Source organism: Prinia subflava, chromosome Z (genome assembly GCF_021018805.1).
Source record: "Prinia subflava isolate CZ2003 ecotype Zambia chromosome Z, Cam_Psub_1.2, whole genome shotgun sequence".
NCBI classification, from domain to species: Eukaryota; Metazoa; Chordata; class Aves; order Passeriformes; family Cisticolidae; genus Prinia; species Prinia subflava.
Window position 1 is genome coordinate 2,869,197 of NC_086283.1, and position 17,745 is coordinate 2,886,941.

At 38.5% G+C, this 17,745-nt stretch overlaps 1 protein-coding gene across 1 annotated transcript in view; it reads left to right on the forward strand.

The window, feature by feature from the left end:
- Positions 1-17,745, forward strand: part of DCHS2 (dachsous cadherin-related 2) — a 105,361-nt gene that overhangs the window by 35,817 nt on the left and 51,799 nt on the right. Inside the window, exons 2-3 of the mRNA XM_063422056.1 lie at positions 8,627-8,818; positions 14,550-14,781. Coding sequence (XP_063278126.1) covers positions 8,627-8,818; positions 14,550-14,781 — 424 coding nt within the window. The remainder of the gene's footprint in view (positions 1-8,626; positions 8,819-14,549; positions 14,782-17,745) is intronic.

Consider the following 17,745-nt stretch of genomic DNA (forward strand, 5'->3'; position numbering starts at 1 on the left):
TTAAAACATGCTCCAGTGTAAGATCATTAAAATAACATATTCAATATGAATATTTATTTGAGAGATAGATATTCCCAATTATTAAACCCATCACTCCTTGCTTTATGCAATTAGCACAGGATAGGGAAATTTTTGTGCTCTGCTGTTGCTTGGCAGAGGTATTCAGTCTTGGGGCTCTGTAGCTTACTAATGAATAAAAATGGATTTGTACTTAAACCCTTAACTGTGCATAGCAAGGTTTTAGCATGTTATAAAATCTAAAATTATAGCAGAGTACGTGAACAGCATTAACAAATGAATGGAGCTGCGTTCACTGAAAACTAGGGGGATGACTGATGATTAAATATTTGCTAGTTGCTGTTAATTCCATTTTCTTTCCTCTGAAATACATTCTCTTTTCATTTCTATTCTTTCAGTTTACATAGACAATAAAATTATTGTCTATTTGATTATATTTGCACAATAAAAAGTAAGACAATATAGACCAAACAGACTGACAGAGTAGATGGTCCTTTAGCAGACATTTTTGGTGCTGGAACTCAAGCTTTGTACTCCCCAAAAGATATTTTTTAACCCCTAATCGATCAAGTGGCAAGTAGGCATTTAGCAGTACAGCTGCTTTCTATGAATTCAAACATTGACAATTGTATTTTGTAGTGGTCCAGATCCTATTTGTGTAGTAAGAGTGATAAGGTCAGGCATTCCAGGTTGGACCTGCCTCCCACACCTCTGGATCTTGGCTCACCTCAATGAGATCTAGCTGCTTGTGCTGTTTTGCAGGAGGCATGGTAGCAAAACTTAAGGCACGTCAGGGACAGCTGGAGTGAATTCAAGCTCTGGCTAGCATCAGAGCAAGAACTGCAGATCACAATACAGACTGAAATGCTTAGTTCTTCCTGGATCTGGACTTCGCTTGCTGAATGGTGTCTGGTGCTCAGAATGAAAGTGTGATGCTGTAATGTACTTAGGCTGTTTACTCCTCCACTGATTTTCATTTTTCTTGCTCTCTGTAGACTAACTGAAAGCAGTAAATCAAAGGTCTGTCAATATTTTTTATTGGCAGGTTTGTTCACAGTCATCAGTTAGATACACAGAAGAGCAGAGAAGGCAAAAAAGATAAGATCTCATAATCGTTCATCATGTAAATTAAGTTTCTTTTCATTTGTTTGTTGTGGGGAAGATAGAGAATGTTGTAAAAATAAAGAAGATAAAAAGATAAAGAAGATAAAAATCACTGTGATCTCTTAAGAGAGATTCGTATGTGAAGTGGGGTTAGTTTAACCTTATTTTAAAACCATGTAGTTCACTAGAATTTCTGTACAACTCACGGGAGCACAAGCTGAAAAAAAAAAAAAAAGGAGCCAAGCAGATGTACTTGTTTGAAAAGCCAAAACCAAAAGCCTTATCATAATTAAGAAATGTAATGTTTAGTTGAGGTTACCACATTTCACATGCTGTCCTTGATCAGGGAGGGTTTCTGGTCTCTGTCTCTGCTTGCATTTAGGCTTTTCTCTTTTCACTTGAAAAGTTGTTGAGAATCATTTATTGAATGCTTTGATGGGAATTGCTTCTTATTAGCACCTTCATAAAAGTGATGACAATTTCTGGAGCAAATCAGAAATCAGCTTCCATACAGGTTAGCCAGGTCATGTCTGTGTAGTTCTTATTGTCAGTTGTTCAGCTGTGGAAGTCTCCACCTATAGCAGATCAAAAGAATGTAGAAAGGCTGATACTAGTCAAGTCCACTGACCAGCACAGTAGACATATTTTGCATCAGAGCAAGGATGAAGGCTAAGGATTTTATTATTTGTTGAGGATTTTTTGAGTATCTGGTACCTGTGGTGGTTGACAAAGTAAGCATCAATGCCAGTTGAATGATCAGCTTAAATTCCAGTTGTTATTTTGATTTGTGGCTTTCCAGATGCAGCTCAGTTTGCGAATGAAAAATGGGGCTTTTTCCGCTGTCAGTGCCATTGTTAAGGACCAGCTGTTAAGTCCTCAGGCAAACAGTTCTTATTCTTGAAGTCAAGGCCCATGCTTTTAGGATTTCAAGTGGATCTGCAGCTTTAGTTCTGTTTCCATGTGTTAAACCTGCTGCACTAGGGAGATGAGGGTTAATCATGGGTGCTGAGGCAGATAGATAAAATTCCAAAGTAATGTATTTATTACACTTTGTAGGTTTGGTGTCAACATTATTGTCTGCACTGCCTTAGGCAGTGAGGTAGAGATCATTGGTTTGTATTTGATATGCTATTTTCTTGCTAACCAGGGTTGTAAGTCAGAGCACTGACTTGAAGACATTTGATGATGTGTGATTGTGGCAGCTTGCATGCTAATCTATTGTACAGATACACCCATGTGACTTGAAAAATGTCTTTTACCAGTCATTTCAGTGCCAGTATTTCTACAGTCACATTTTGCTGACAGCATGCCACCTACTCAGACTGCTCCTCTCCTTCCCTATGATCATGGATGAGGCATGAAGGTGTGGCAGAGCAGATGCTTCCTTAGTAGATAACCATTCGGTAGTGCTTGGGTTGACTGCATGAGGAATTAAAATACTTATCTGGTGAGGGTCTGCCATCAGGTATGGCCGTACTACCTGGAAACAGGCCTGCTGTCTTTCAATATGTCAAATGTAAGGAATTTTGATTTTGAGCTGTCGATGACTGCGGGACAGAACCATGCTTACGCCATTGATCAGCAACCTAACTCTATCACTGAACGTTTTCTTTTCAGCTCCTTGGTAGGGTTTTGGTGTGTGTTTGTTTGTTGTTGTTGTTGGTGTTTTGTTTTGGTTTGGTTTTGTTTTTTGGGGTTTTTTTTGTAGTTTAGGAGTGGTTTTCACCATTTTGTTTCTTTTGTCCTGTCTTACAGTTTGATGATAAATATTGTGAAGTACACAGTCATCGAATCACTAAGGGTGGGAATGGCCTCCAAAATCATGAAGTTTAACTTTCAACCAAAAACTACCGTATCAACTAAACCATAGCACTAAGTGCCATATCCAGTCATTTCTTGAACACTTCCAAGGATGGTGACTCCATTGCTTCCTTCGGCAGCCTGTTTCATTGCTTAACCACTCCTTCAGTGAAGAAATTCTTCCTGATTTCCAATCTGAACCTCCCCTGGCACACCTTGAAGCTATGTCTTCTTGTTCTGTCACTTGTTATCTGGGAGAAGAGACCAACCCTCACCTGGCTACAGCCTCCTTTCAGTTGTAGCAGCCTCCTTACAGTTGTAGCAAGCAGTAAGGTCACCCCTGAGCCTCCTTTTCTCCAGGCTAAACACCTGCAGATCCCTCACTCCCTCATATAATTCACTCTCTTGACACTTCTGGAACTTCTCCAGTTCTCTTGCCCTTCCCTGGATATGCTCCAGCACCTCAATGTCCATCCTGCAGTGAGGGGCCCAAAACTGGACAGAGGATTCAAGGTATGGCCTCACCAGTGATGAGTACCGGGAGCAATTGTTGCCTTGGTCCTGCTGCCCATGATTTTCTTGATCCAGGCCAGGATGCCCTTGGCCTTCTTGGCCACCTGGGCACACACTGGCTCATGTTCAGCTGCTGTTGACCAGCACCCTTAGGTCCTTTTCTACTGGGCAGCTTTCAAGCCTTTAAGCCTGCACAGGGTTGTTGTGACCGAAGTGCAGGACCCACCACTTTTCCTTATTGAACCTCATACAATGGGCCTCGGCTCATCAATCCAGTCTGTCTAGATCCCTCTCGAGAGCCTTCCAGCCCTCCAGTAAATCCACCTTCCCACCAAACCTGGTGTTGTGTGCAAACTGACTGAGGATGCACTCAGTCCCTTTGACCAAATTACTGGTAAAGATACAGAACAGGGGTGGCCCCACCCAACTGGTTGTGGCATGTTTCCCAACACTCTCTGGCCCCGGCCACGTAGCAGGTTTTTAACCCAGTGAAGAGTGCACCTGCCCAAGCCATAGGCTGCCAGCTTTTCCAGGTGAATGTTGTGGGAAGCAGTATCAAAGGCTTTAATGAAGTTGAGGGAGACACATCCACAGCTTTTCCCTCATTCACTTGGTGGGTCACTGGCCATAAAAAGACATCAGGTTAGTCAAGCAGATGGGAGTCTTTCCTAAACCTGTGCTGACTGGGCCTGATCTCCTGGTTGCCCTCAGTAGTCTAGTATGCTTTTATTTATCCTATATTCTGATTTTCTTTAAAAATTGGCTCCTGGCAATTAACTTGCTTTTCATGATATCAGCAGAACTAAAACAATTAAACAGACTTTTTGTCTGCACAAAATCTGTCTTACGCTCTGACACTGAGTCCATCAAACAGATTTTAACAGCTATGAAATCTGTATCTTGGTTAGCTGAAACCACGTGAAGTAAAGTTGACAGAATATGTGGTATGGGAAAAATTCTTATGCTATGAAGATAGCATAATTCTTAGAATTCTTATGCTTATTTTTAAATAAGTTCTGAATTTTTGATATGCGAGTAATAGGATTGTCTTTTCTGTTGTGGTTTTGTGTGCACAAGACATTTCCCCCATTTAGCATCTAAGGTAAAATATTTGCTCTGCTTTTCAAAATATATTCAGTTGTTAGGAAATAATATCTAGGAAGCAAAATAAAGAAAGCGAAATATAACCACAGGCACTTTATTTTAATTTGTTGTAGATAAAAAGGAGTGGAAATTAAAAAAAAAAAGGAGAGGGAGCTTTCTCTTAAAATGACTTTGTGTTTAAAGCAATGTGGAATTTCATAGCAGATCTATTTCTCTATAATCTTTTTTGCTATTAGTTTATTGGTTACACTATTCAATGCTTGTAAAATATGGGGACATATTGCCCATTGCTATGCGTTCTCACCACTCCCTGAAGTGAATGGAAATAGCTGAAATTCTGCCAAATGTTTGCTTTCTGTAAGATCTGAAGTCTCTCTCAGCATAGCACTAAAAATTATTTTTGTTCCCTCTTATTTAAGTGTACTGCCAGAAAATTTTTTTTCCCATTTAAACCTGGTTATATGTGTTACAGGGTTGAAGTACACATGTGGGTGAGGAAATTAGGGTAATTATCCTAAAATCCCAGATTCTTTGACATCACTCCTTCTTTCCATATGCAAATAGAAGATTATTTCTGTGTTTCTAACATTGTTGAATTTTTATTTATCTTTTTTCACCCTTTAGTGTTTACCACTTCACACCATTTATTATCCTTTTGCACTAGTCTGTCTGAATGTCACACAGGTGGGTCAGATTATTTTTATTTGTTCTGCATAACATTTCTCTAGGTCCCCCTGTTTTCTCCTCCTGAGAGGATATCTGAAGTCTGACCAATTTATTGGTAGTGTCAACAGGATAGACAAAACTTTTTTTTTCCTGATAGATTGTTAAGCTGGACTTTGTACCAGCTGACCAAAGGATGTAGGCTATAGGAAGCATGACTGACGGGACAAGTCCAGCCAGGAACTATCCAGACAATGATTCTTGTTGACTTTAAAAAAATGTTTCTTGGGGAAATACCTTGTCCTGAACTTATTCCCAAGTTTACACTCCTTAAAAATTTGGATGTTCAACTTACAATATTGAAAACATATTTAGTGAAAGGAGAAAGACCTTGGGGGCATAACCCTTCCTTTTCTTCCCCTTTCTTTTTCTCCAAGATTCCAATCTTGTCTTAGGCTTGTCAGAGGTGTTATATATTTGGTACTCTCTTGCCTCCCACTTCTTCAAGGCATATAAATCCATTCAACTCTATCACCTTTGTGATATTGCCAACATACAACACTCTTGATCAGTCCACTGTAAAAATTCCTGCTGCTGCCTTCATTTCCTCCTGTTTGGGCTGCTGTAACTCACAGCTCTTGGACAGTTAACTGCTGCAATTCTCTGTAGGATTGGTACTCACAGTATGCTATCACAACCAACGTGCTTTGGATAGTGACTACTGTGTGCTTTAATTCCTAAAATCTTTGATAATTTGGTTTCTTAACTGTGTCAAAAATCTTGAATTCATTAGCATGTTTTTATTGAATTCTTCCTTCTAAATCAGCTTGCATTTAGTTGATAATCTTAAGAGTCTTTTTTCAGCCTAAATAATTCTATGATCATAGCTAATAGCTTCCCTGACCTCAGATGTAGTGCCATTTAATGTCAAATCTGCCTGCTACAGGAAAGTTTTCATTCCCTTTTAATTCCAGATCTTCCCTCTTCAGATCAAAGGTTCTGTGGTGAGTAATTAAAAAAAGCACTATTAAGTGGGTAGAAATTGAGTGGATGTGAGGTACTTGAATGAGGAAAAAGATGGTATTCTTCTGCAAAAATGGATGCCACTTAGTTCTGCTGCCTGAGATTGATTATAGTAATTGAAGTTGATCACAATTAGATCTTTAAAATTGTATTGCCTTGAACTGAAGAATTTTTATTTAAATTAATCACTCATTATGCCTTTACATGTACTGTTCAAAGTCTGAAGACTGCATAATTTACAACAAAGAAAACAAGTCACCGAACATAACGAGCTAAACTTCTAACAATACCCTCAAATTTCACCTGTAATTAACCACTCATGTTCAATTACAGACAAAAATGTTAGCATTTACACATGTAACTGCATGTAGGCACAGTCAGACAGAACTGCCTTTTCAGTACTGTCACCCCTGTTCAATTTCAGGCAAAAGAAATAAATTTAAAAATTCTTCTTATAAGGGCCAAGTGAGTTATTGTTCCATAGCATTAGGGTGGTAGCTTACTGTGAGCATACTAGATGTATGTTCTGTTCTTGTTTTTATGACAGAAATAACAAAGTACAAGGCTGGAGAAATATGCATGCTGTAGACTTGATTTACATACAGCTGTAAAGCATTTTTAGGACTGGATCTCTGCTTAGCTGTGCGTGATTGTGAGTTTTGCCTTTAAATTGCCCAGAACGAGTGGTTGGACTGAGGTCAGGACTGGCCACACGTTGCACACTGTGCTGCAGCTGTGGGATGCAAACTGCAAGGGCATGGAGAGGGCATGAAGGGCTCCGTGAGCACAGGGCTCCCCTACAGGAGCTTTTTTATTTTTTTGCAAAAATTCTGGTATAATGGCCTTTGGTGTCGTGAAAAACCTTCTTATGGGAGGAAAAATATTACGGGGTATATGTGACGCGATCAGTGATACTTCTGAAATACAAAACCATCTTGAGTTTCCATCAAGAAGTGGAAAAGTCTGAAAAACAAGCAAAAAACAAACCACAACAAGCAAAAAATAATAATTGAAATAACACATGTATCTTTTGGGCTGTCATTTTAAAATTCTGATTGATGTAACTTGTCTAGATTAAGTTTTAACTTTATAAGTTGAATTGGCACTTTTAATGTGGTTTCCCTTTCTCCACTTCCATGCCTTTCAGCCTTCCCAAGACATGTTTTGTTCATTTGGTTTTAATTCAGTCCCAGTTAAGTATCTTAGTGCCAAAACAATTCCTGTGTGGGCAAAGAAGAGAGCTTGTGATCCAGGCACTAGCTGGTCTTTATGGCCCCAGTTGTTCTGGTAGGAGCAGCAGCCAAAGGCTGTGCTGGGTCCCAAGGTCAAATGACCTGGCACAACTTGCGTCCATGCAGCTAAATTAATTTATATCACCCAAACAGGATGAACTAATCCAAACTTAGTTCTAGGACTACTCCCTGGTCTCAAATGTTTCTTCTGAAACTCTACCTAAAACTCTGCAGATGGTGTTCTGTGCAGGCAGGCACATGCACACTGATGGCTGTGGGTCTCACTTTATCAGCCTTTGTCAGGTGCGGGCAATGACAGGCTCGGGTCTTTGTGAGCTCCCACCAAGTCTAACTCTTTGTACGCACAGGCTAATTGAAAACCCACAGAATTTCTCATTTTCAAGAAAAAAGTAGAAAAGGAAACCAATTGCAAAGGAGAAATTCTTTCTGTATCTCCAATAATGACAAATTAGAGAACTGAAAATACTGGCTTTCTTAATGCATATATTTTTATAAATTAATTTCTACCAAAATGTTTCTAAATTTAAGTGAAAACTATCACAATGGAATGTGCCAGAGAAGAGCCAAACTCAGCACAAAACAGTTGTTATGAAAGATCTTAGGGGAAAAAAATTGAAACTTTTAAACTTTTTTTTTAAACCGTAAACTTTTCTGTTTATCAAACACATTTTAAATCAACGCATCTATGGATCAAAAAGCATGAGTGCCACCAAGCCCTCTTTCAAATGAAAACTAAGATCTGGAGAGTCTTTTATAGAATACATTAGGTAAGGATGTCCTGCAGCACTTTTCTAATCTACATGTGACATAAGAGCTTTCAGATTTTTCATAAGAGCTACCTCCACTGGTAAAAATAACAGGACATAAAAATAGAGGGAAAATAGTTTAAGGTATGGTCTACTGACATGGCTTAATAAGCATGGCTTTTCAGTCATGGGAAAGGAAGAAGATTTATAATTACACTGTTAGTAGCTGAGATATCTTACGAACTGCAGGCAGCCAGCTTAGGTAGCAGAACATGTTTGTATTTATTCTGTGTATATACATTTGCTTTTACAGCACAAACGGGTTCAAAAAAAAATCACACTTTGTTTTAATGAGTAATAGTTTCATTGGCTTAATTTTTATCTCTTGTTGTCTCCCTGCAGGTCAAAGCAACAGATGCAGATGCTGACCAGTTTGGAGAAATTGAGTATTCTCTTTATGATGGATTTAATTTTTATGAAAAATCCAAAGCTTTCCAGATTGACCCACACACTGGTGAGATCTTTGTGTCTCAAGACATTGACAGAGAAGGAGATCCAACCACTTATGATCTCTTAGTAAAAGCTACAGATGGGGTAAGTTTCACCTTTCTACACTGCCAGATTGGTGAATGCATTTGCCAGTTTGGATGTCTGGTATACTTTTAAATGAGAATGTAGTGACTATGTAAAAACTGCATGAATTTGAATAAAATGTCTTATCCTTAAAGAGAGCAGAGAATTACATGCATGAACTGTGAATTTTTACCAAATTGATAAAATTGGCTGTGAAATACCCAATGACTCCTAAATAAGGTTTGGAAAAATGTTTCTAGGATGTGTTAGTTCTTGCCAATTTCCCTTCTTCTATTAGAACCACTGGACTCCAAGTGACTTCTGCTCCCTACTTTCAAGATCACTGCAGCAGTAAGAAGGCAGTATCATAGGTTAGAACTGCATAGCTACTGTGGGTGACAGTGACTTTCCTGGGTAAATTCCTTGTCCATTCTAGCTGGCTGACATCATTGCTGCTGCTGTGGCTGGGGGCTGCAGCCTCCCTGCAGCTGCATGTCTGAAAGTTTTCCCAGTTTACAAGATCTTGTGCTTGGAAGTGGGTATTCATGGAACAGCAAGGGCAGGGTAGTTGTATGTGCCTGAACTAGTCCATTGCAGATCCTGGCAAGGAGGGTGAGGAGACATTTGCTGTGGTGGCAATGCATTAAGATGTCAGGAATGGACACTTTGCCTACCTAATCCCAGATAACAAAAAAATATTCCTAGTAAGCTCCAGAAAAATAATGGAAGAAAATTATTTATTGTATTATTTTCATTATAAAATATTCATTTTGTGATGTGCATGGTGATTTGCAGTCTGAGGTGGTTTGCATTGTGAGGCCTAGTCCAAACTTGTCTTTGCCTTCTTCAGCTTAATAGTGAATTGTGAAGAAGCTGAAGAAAAGCTTATTGGTTGCCTTCAAATGTTAAAAGTAACGTAGGGACACTTTTCAAAATGTTATTCAGGTCACATTTTGCAGTACAATTTGTCCTGAAAAACACTGAAATTCAGTTATTTCAGTCCATGCAGTTTTTATTTCTTACTTTGAATATTAAACTTGCATTTAAGATAATGTCCTAAGTGTATCTAATATAACTTTTTAAAAATGCAGTTGTGCTAGAAGTGCTGTATTTTTCATTAAAATGCCTGTAGTTTTTGTTACTGTAGGCTGAACAGTGTTAGGAACTATAATTTGCATGTTAATGAGTAGATGACCTTAAATAGCTGCAGCTGATAGTTGTATTAATTCTTTCATATTGAGAATGTAGCTGTTGAGGGTATAGCTCTGTTTTGTTGAATTCAGATACTTGTGTAATAATTAAACAATCTGGTTTTTTCTTTAACTGTCACAATTCAGTGTTCATTTCAGAGGCTACAGAAATACTCTTTTATTAATATTGCCTTTAGCAGTGTGCTTTTCCTTCCTTACAGCTTTGTTTAGAGGAGGAAGATTACGTAAATATATTTATATGGTTGTTTCCATACTCATCTGATTTTAATGTCTAATAAATTGACCCTTCTCATTGCTGTGGGCAAGGACTGGACAAACTTTGAAAGGTCTCTTCCTACTCAAACCATTCTGTGATTTTAATATAAGAGAGGGTTGTTCCAGGACAGTGCCTGTAATGTCTAGAGCAGAGGTAGTTATATCTGACCTTTTTGGAATTTCACTTGTATGTGATTTTTCTGCTTTGTAGAAGTTGGTCCATCTGACACATAAATACTAAAGCACCTAAATTCAGTATCAGCTTTTCAAAATTTTTAGTGCACCTGAACTTGTGTTGACCAACTCTCTACCTTTAAAGCAGAATTGTAGCAGGATATTTATTTTATTTCCTGACTTTCTGCTGCTGATTATGATTGATTAAAGATATTAGTTATGGGGCTCAGAGTAAAGGCTGGGATCAGGGAAGAAATGTGCACAGAAAAGAGAGAGGAAGAACGAAGGGTCACTTGAGACAAAGGAGGGTAGAGAGATGAAAAGGAAAGAAAATAACACAGTTAATTAGAAATGAGGAGGAAAAGAAAGTATTTTCCAGGTGGTATGCAGTTTTATCTTACAGCAAAACTATCAGTTTCTTCCACCTGTTCCTGGATACTCTATTACTCAGCTTTAGAGCTTGTCAGTTGTGTCTTTTATGCATTGTGTAGAAAATGTAAGGAGTGAACTTAAATTGCATACAAGAGCTCGTGGAGAGGCAGGTGGAAAACAGCTTCTGTTTAACTTGTTTTAAATAAACATCCTGTGAGAGCTTGTGGGAGCACTCTCACTGATTAAGAAAGATGAAAAGAAGTATTCTTGTCTCTTCTATATGAAATGGTAGGTCTTCAGTTTTTTAGCTGCTTCATCATCACTGCAAAAGGTTCAGTACACCATCAGCAGGTGTGTTAGTGGCTCTCTTACTGCCTTTCTGCATAGATAGTCACTTTGTCTCTTGCTTTTTGGTAATCCACCCTACCTATCCAATTTTCTTTGTCTTTTACATTAGCAATTGAAGCCAGATATAAACACCTGACACGCACAGACAAAGCTTCTGAAGAACTTCAGGCTTTTGAAATAATTGGAGACATCTCTATCCACTTTGACAGCATTACAACTTCAAGGCAACATATCCTTTAGGTTTACCAAAAAAAACCTTTGTCAGAGATTCTGTATCTAACAGGTCAGTTTGAAACAAAAATTTGACAGCATGGTTCAGTGACAAAAACTTCGGAGGCTGTGGTGAAAATCTTGATGGATTTTTTAAGCATTCTACAGGACTGAAATTAAGAAATTCAGCTGCTCAAAATAACATCATTTCTACTTGTTAAGATTGAGTTTCCCTTGCCAAAGGCAGGGGAAATTTCTTTTGAAGTCTTGGTGAAGAGGTTTATTAATAGCTTTAGCTATTCACACAAAGTTGATCCTTTTGAAGTAGCGAAAACATTAATTGTTGTTACTTTGACCTGATGGCAGTTTATGTTCCACCTTTTTCTTCCACGAGGGACACAACCTTCAGGACTCTGAGAGAGAAGTCATTGTAATTGTGACTTTTCATTGCACCAGAGAGTACAACAGTAGTTAAAGAACTTGAACATTTGAGATAAGGGATTTTAAAATGAATAGCTGTGGCTTTCTATTGCTTGTTAACATGTTTTGACAAATGTAATTTTCTGTCAGCAATAGACTTTATATAAAGTCAGCCTTCGTATTTTGGAAGATCTATGTTTTGGAAGATCTATGCTTGCTTCTGAGTAGATTAAGTATATCCACATCATTAGAAATAAAAGGAGTTTTAGTTCCTTCTCAATTGCAGTGATACTTTTTTCTGTTGTCAGAGCAAGAATTGGGCCATCACCAGTTAATATTATAAGTTATTTAGTAAATATCATACATGGCATGTGAAGGTGTACACTGCTTCTTCAGGAAAAGAAGGTTCTGTCTCCATCGTAAAATGTGGTCGGTCTTAGAGAACAGGTTTCCCTATATATGTAGAGTTAATAATTTAAAAAGATTTTTCAGTCTTTAAATAACTCTGTAGCGCAAATACAAATTGGCTGAAGAGTGGGGTTTGGGTTTTTTTCATGTCTGTTTAGCAATAATGAAACTTGAAAGAAACAGTTTAACACAAGCTCTTTGTTTCATGCTTCATTCAAACAAGAATGTTTCATGCTTCATTCAAAGAAGAATTTGGTTTCATGCTGTTCCAACCATCTTTTTTTAGATGTTTTTTGTTCTTGACTTCACTTCTTCCCTGATCCTCTTCCCTTAAAAATACTTCTGATTTCTGTTCTAAAGTACCTGAAAACCGTGGACACACAGAGTATCTCCTGACAGTGAGCAGAGCACATTCCCCCTCCTTTCCCTGCCTTCCGTTTTAGCTCCTGTGCAGGGATTTCCTCATCATGGAGATCAAGGTACTGACTAGATCAAGGTACTGGGGAAGGGGCTTGCCCTGAAGTAGGGATGCTGGGATTTGGCTCACTGGCATCTCCATTTCTCCGTACTGGCATGAGGTTTCGTGGCAGTCCCAGTAATTTGTAGGCTGATGACTGTTCTTTATAGTCCTGGTCCCCAGGCAAGAGTCCTAGATTCTGGCTCCCTGTGCAGCAGCATGAACCCTTGGATGCATGCCATGCTTTATTTTCTTCAGAAGAACACTAGGAGGATGTGGGATTGATCCCTGTTTGTGGGTAAAACACAGACACATAACACATAAGATCATCCTAATTTTCCACTTACTTGAGCCTTTATGGGAATATCACTGCAGCAACAGAGGTAACATTACAACACAGAAGAAAAAACAGGACAAAGCAAAAATCACTATGAAAATGTAGAAGCAAATGCTGACAGTATTTTTTTTTCGAAAAATAAGTCTGAACCTGTGGATGCACTAAGCAAACCCTCAAAAATAGTTTTGTGGGATATTTTTATATGGCAGGGCAAGTCTAAAGGAATCATATCCAGTCTTAATTCTTGGACAGTTTAATGAAGGTCAGATTTGAAAATAATTGACATGAACAATTGGATTGCAGAATTATGCAACACAGTTGGTTTTGGGTTGGCTTGGTTTATTTTGTATTACAGCTACTGTGACTGCAAAATGAAGTTCATACTAGCTCAGCATAGTTTGTCATGTGTATGCATGAACATCTGATCTGTGTCAGCAGTTTCCCTTAGTGGCTGCTACAAGCACAGCATGCTCAGTGTGACTTTGAAGAGCTCAGGATTCTTCCTCCATCTTTATTTTAATGTACTGCATAAAGCACATGCAGACTTTACATGCCTGTGCTGCCTCGTGCCTCTGAACATGCCAGTGCCTGAGCATTCACTGTTATCTCTGCCACAGTGGACCTGCTTTCTTTTAAAGATGCTTGTACTTCCTATGGCTGTAAAATAAGCTTGGAAACATGAATCCTCCACACTCATACAGGGAATCTTCTGAGAAGTAAATTGCTGCTAGTTTCACTCAGTTGCCTGTGGGGTCTGCACTTCAGCACCCGCCGAACTGTCTTTTTTGCAGATTGTTACAAAATTCAGTGCTTTGTCATAGCAAATCAGTATTTTTCTGTAGCACAGTCTGATAAGCCAGCTTGCAGTTGCTCCTTTCTTCTCCAGTTTTACTCCAGAGCAAGATTATATGTGGTCCCATATGGTATTTTAGTGGGCTTTTGTAGACCAGCTGTCAGTAAATTGAGGATAGGTCTCACAGACAGCAGCCTGACAGGGCAACTTTTGGCTATCCTGTTTGCACCTCTTTTTGTCTGCGTCTCTGGTTGAAAAAACCTCATATTCACCCTTATGATGGTCATGGTTTTACATCTGAAAGTCTCATAGAAAGAAGTTATTCCTGCTTTAGTGGAGCACCACAGTCACCTGAAGGGCATGTCTTTTTTGGGCATAAAGCCCTAGCTTTGATCTGTGAAGGAAAAACTCGGGTGTTGGTGATGTCAGCAGAAGCAAATGAGGTTAGGCTAGCAAGGTTTTTGACAGGTGGTGTTCATTAGCATTAAGAAAACCAACTTTGTATTCAGGCCTGGCCATTGTAGAGAAGCTGAATTTCTTTATGTACTTGATCAGCCCTTGGTGTTGTGCTGAGCATGTAGCTTGCTTATGTGCAGTGTTTTGGAGCGTGTTTTGCAGATACTGTAAGTTGCTTTTAATGGACATTTTAATTGATCGCTATTGTTGCAGCATGTTCCATTTCCTAATGATGGACTGAAGCCAGTTGTGTACCATCCTCTTTTAAAAATTGAACTTGTTTTGGGTTTTTTTTCTTATTTATCCAACAGGGTGGTCTGAGTGCCCAAGCTTTTGTTCGCATTGAGATAGAAGATGTTAATGACAATCAACCTGTTTTTGAACAAGACATCTATGAGACAAGTATCAGCAGTCACACACAGCCAGGAACAGAAATCATCAATGTTGTTGCCACAGACAAAGATTCAGGAATTTTTGGTGTTGTCATATACGAACTGGTCCCAGGAGAATTTTCTTCTTTTTTCACAGTCGATACATCCACAGGTACTGTATGGGTCTATGATTCAGGAAGGTGATAATTATGCAAGATGTACATTTTTCTTGATGCTTTTTGTATTTGGAGTCATGTCATACAGGTGAAACTTAGATCCGGATGGAAAATAATTCTAGAGGTAGATGGAGGATTTAGATTTAACATTAACTTTTACATTGACTGGAATAAGCAGAAGAATGGAAAACATAGTACATGCCAGCACAATGAAGGACAAGAAGCATGCCACTTACCCACTACTTTCAGCCCTAAATCTATTGATCATTGTAAGAAATAATAAAACATTACCTTTTTTTACAAAAATATATGCATTTTTGAAATTCTTAGGGCTTAGTCTCAAAGAGCAATAAAACACCCTTCAAGATGCTCCTCTCATTTCTTCCCTGTTTCTGTTCTAATCCTCCTCTGTACTGTGCTAGGATAAGTCCTCATTCCGCTCAGTCTTACAGGGTATTTTTGCCTCCCTGTTTCACTCAATGTGTAGCTTTGTAAGTGTCTTTTTGTGCCTTTTACTTTCTGATGTGACACCTCATCCTTCTGGAGAGCAGTTCAATGAAGGAGTGATAATGAGAGCAGAAAACCAATTATGGCAAAACCAAATTTGTGTCATTTTCTAAGACAGGTTGAATCTCACAGATGGAAGTACTCTTCCCATTGCTACAAAGTAGCCTCTGTTTTCAGCTTTCTAACCTTAAAAAAGTTGTCAACGTCAGCTGAAGAGAACAGGAGCATTGCATCTACAACTGGCCATAGAGCTTTTCAGTTACTGGTTGACTAAACTGAAATTGCCATTTTTCTTGAGGGCCAGCCCTTGCATGTGAATGTATCCTGATCAACAGATGGTCACAGCACAGGTTATTTTATATGTTTTAAGATCTTTTTAGGCTGTGGTACATGTGTGTCTATATTAGCTCTTCGGCATACAAAATCTTGCAGGGTTCTGTTCTTTTAAAAGGTGTCTGTTTTTACACAGTTCCCATAACATTGTGATGAACAGAAGAAACTAATCTTCTTAGGAAGTCAGGCTGCTTGTCTTGGCTATTTCAGAATTTATTTAACTGTGGACTTTTAACTACCTGTCAAGTCAGGTTCTGAGGGGCATAACTGATGTCAAAAATATGTAGGTCAGTCAATAATTAGGGAGATGGATCTCCACAGGCATTTAACTGGTCATTTTAAAACTGTCCCATCAGGCTTGTTGAAGAGAGCCCCTGTGGATCACATTAGCAGCACTGGCTTTGCAGCAACCTTCTGCTGAAAGAAAGCCTTTTGAAAGGCTTCTTCCTTGGATTGTGACCTTTTGGCCTCTCTTTCCAGTTTGGCACTTTGTATAGGAAAAATGTCATGCTTAATGATGAAGACTCTATAAGCTTGTAAGTTACTATTACCTCGTGGATCTATCATGGTATTTTATCAAAGGCGGACCAAATTCAGGGTGAAGTTGCTTGAGGTCATTATTGCTGACATTTCATGATGAGAAAAGCTCTTAGGTCAGACACTATTCCCAGCATTATAGTGCTTGGAATCTGATTGCATTTAATCAGATCTCCTGAGTAATTCACAAGGTCAGACTGTGTCTAATTTTAACTTATTAATATTAATGCAGTGAGCTTTTTTTTTTCTGAGCACACTTTTCCCATTTATATTCTTCCACATCCACTGACAATAGTGCCTATGCTCAACCACTGGTGAGGCAAAATATATTTAACCTATTAGAAAAATAAACATTTTAAACAAAAAACCACCAAACATTAAAATTGCCAGTTTATCACACAGAAATTCTGTAGTCTTTGAGCTCCAAAACCTGTTCAGTATTCAGAGAGATGAAACAAGTGGCTCACTGTTAGGGCACAGAGATTTTGAGCTCTTCCTCCTTACTTCTTGTTACAACAGAGACATTTTCCAGTGTTCACTGTGCTAAAGCTGTCTTCATATGGTCTGATGTATGGCCTAATTTAGCTGTGCCTCTCTGAAGGTTATGTCAGGGACTTCATCTACTTAGCTGGGCTGCATTTTGTGAACAGAGGGCAGTGGACAAGTATGTGAAGGAACAGGCATTCTCCAGGAGATGGATGCTCAAACCAGAAAGCTAAATGAGATGATATTAATTTTGTATCTGTTTTTCTGATCTTATAGATGTGCAGTCTGTTACTGATATGTTCTGCAGTTTTTCCAATTTACAGTATGGTATATTTTGTTTAATCTGCTCTTCCCATTATTAGAGGACCTAAACAGAGGGACAATGATGGTGTTGGAGAATTCTGATAAGTCTTATTTTTTAAAATAATTATTATTTCTCGCTGATAGAGCATTTAGAAAGGAGAAATGAAAATCAGTGCATTACTGCATTTATTTTGACCTTCTGTGTTCATTATAGTCCTTCATATTTTATGTAGACAGAGATATTTTCAGTATTATGAGATTTAAAATAGCAAACAGTTTGTCACATTACACTATGATATGTTAAGCTACATGCAAGATGATGCTGCTGTCCATGATATATGTAATTTCTCTTTTTTTGGCATTTGCTCTTTTTTGTATGAAAATTTATCTCACTAATTTTCTTCAGGGGTATTTGTTGAGTGCTGCACTTAGAATACTCACTAAAAATAACTTTTGAATTTTTGGAAAAGAAATAGATAAAACAGTAAAATAACAATTGAAACACAATTTCTTCACTGCTATGGCTTGCTTCTGGCTCTTGTTTGTTAAAGCTCTTTGTTTTTCTGTGAGCTGTAGTCAAAATATCCTACCAGCTGGTCAACTCCTGACTATATAGAATATAACAATACTGCTTTTGATACACAGGTATCACAAGGCTGAGGCACATCCAGGCTCTTTGAAGGGGCTCCATCTTTTATTTCAAGCGTTGGGGCATGTGGATGTTGTAAACAGATAAATTCAGTGGGAGTGGGAAGAACATCCTTTCATTGACCAGACAGACATTCCACTGATTT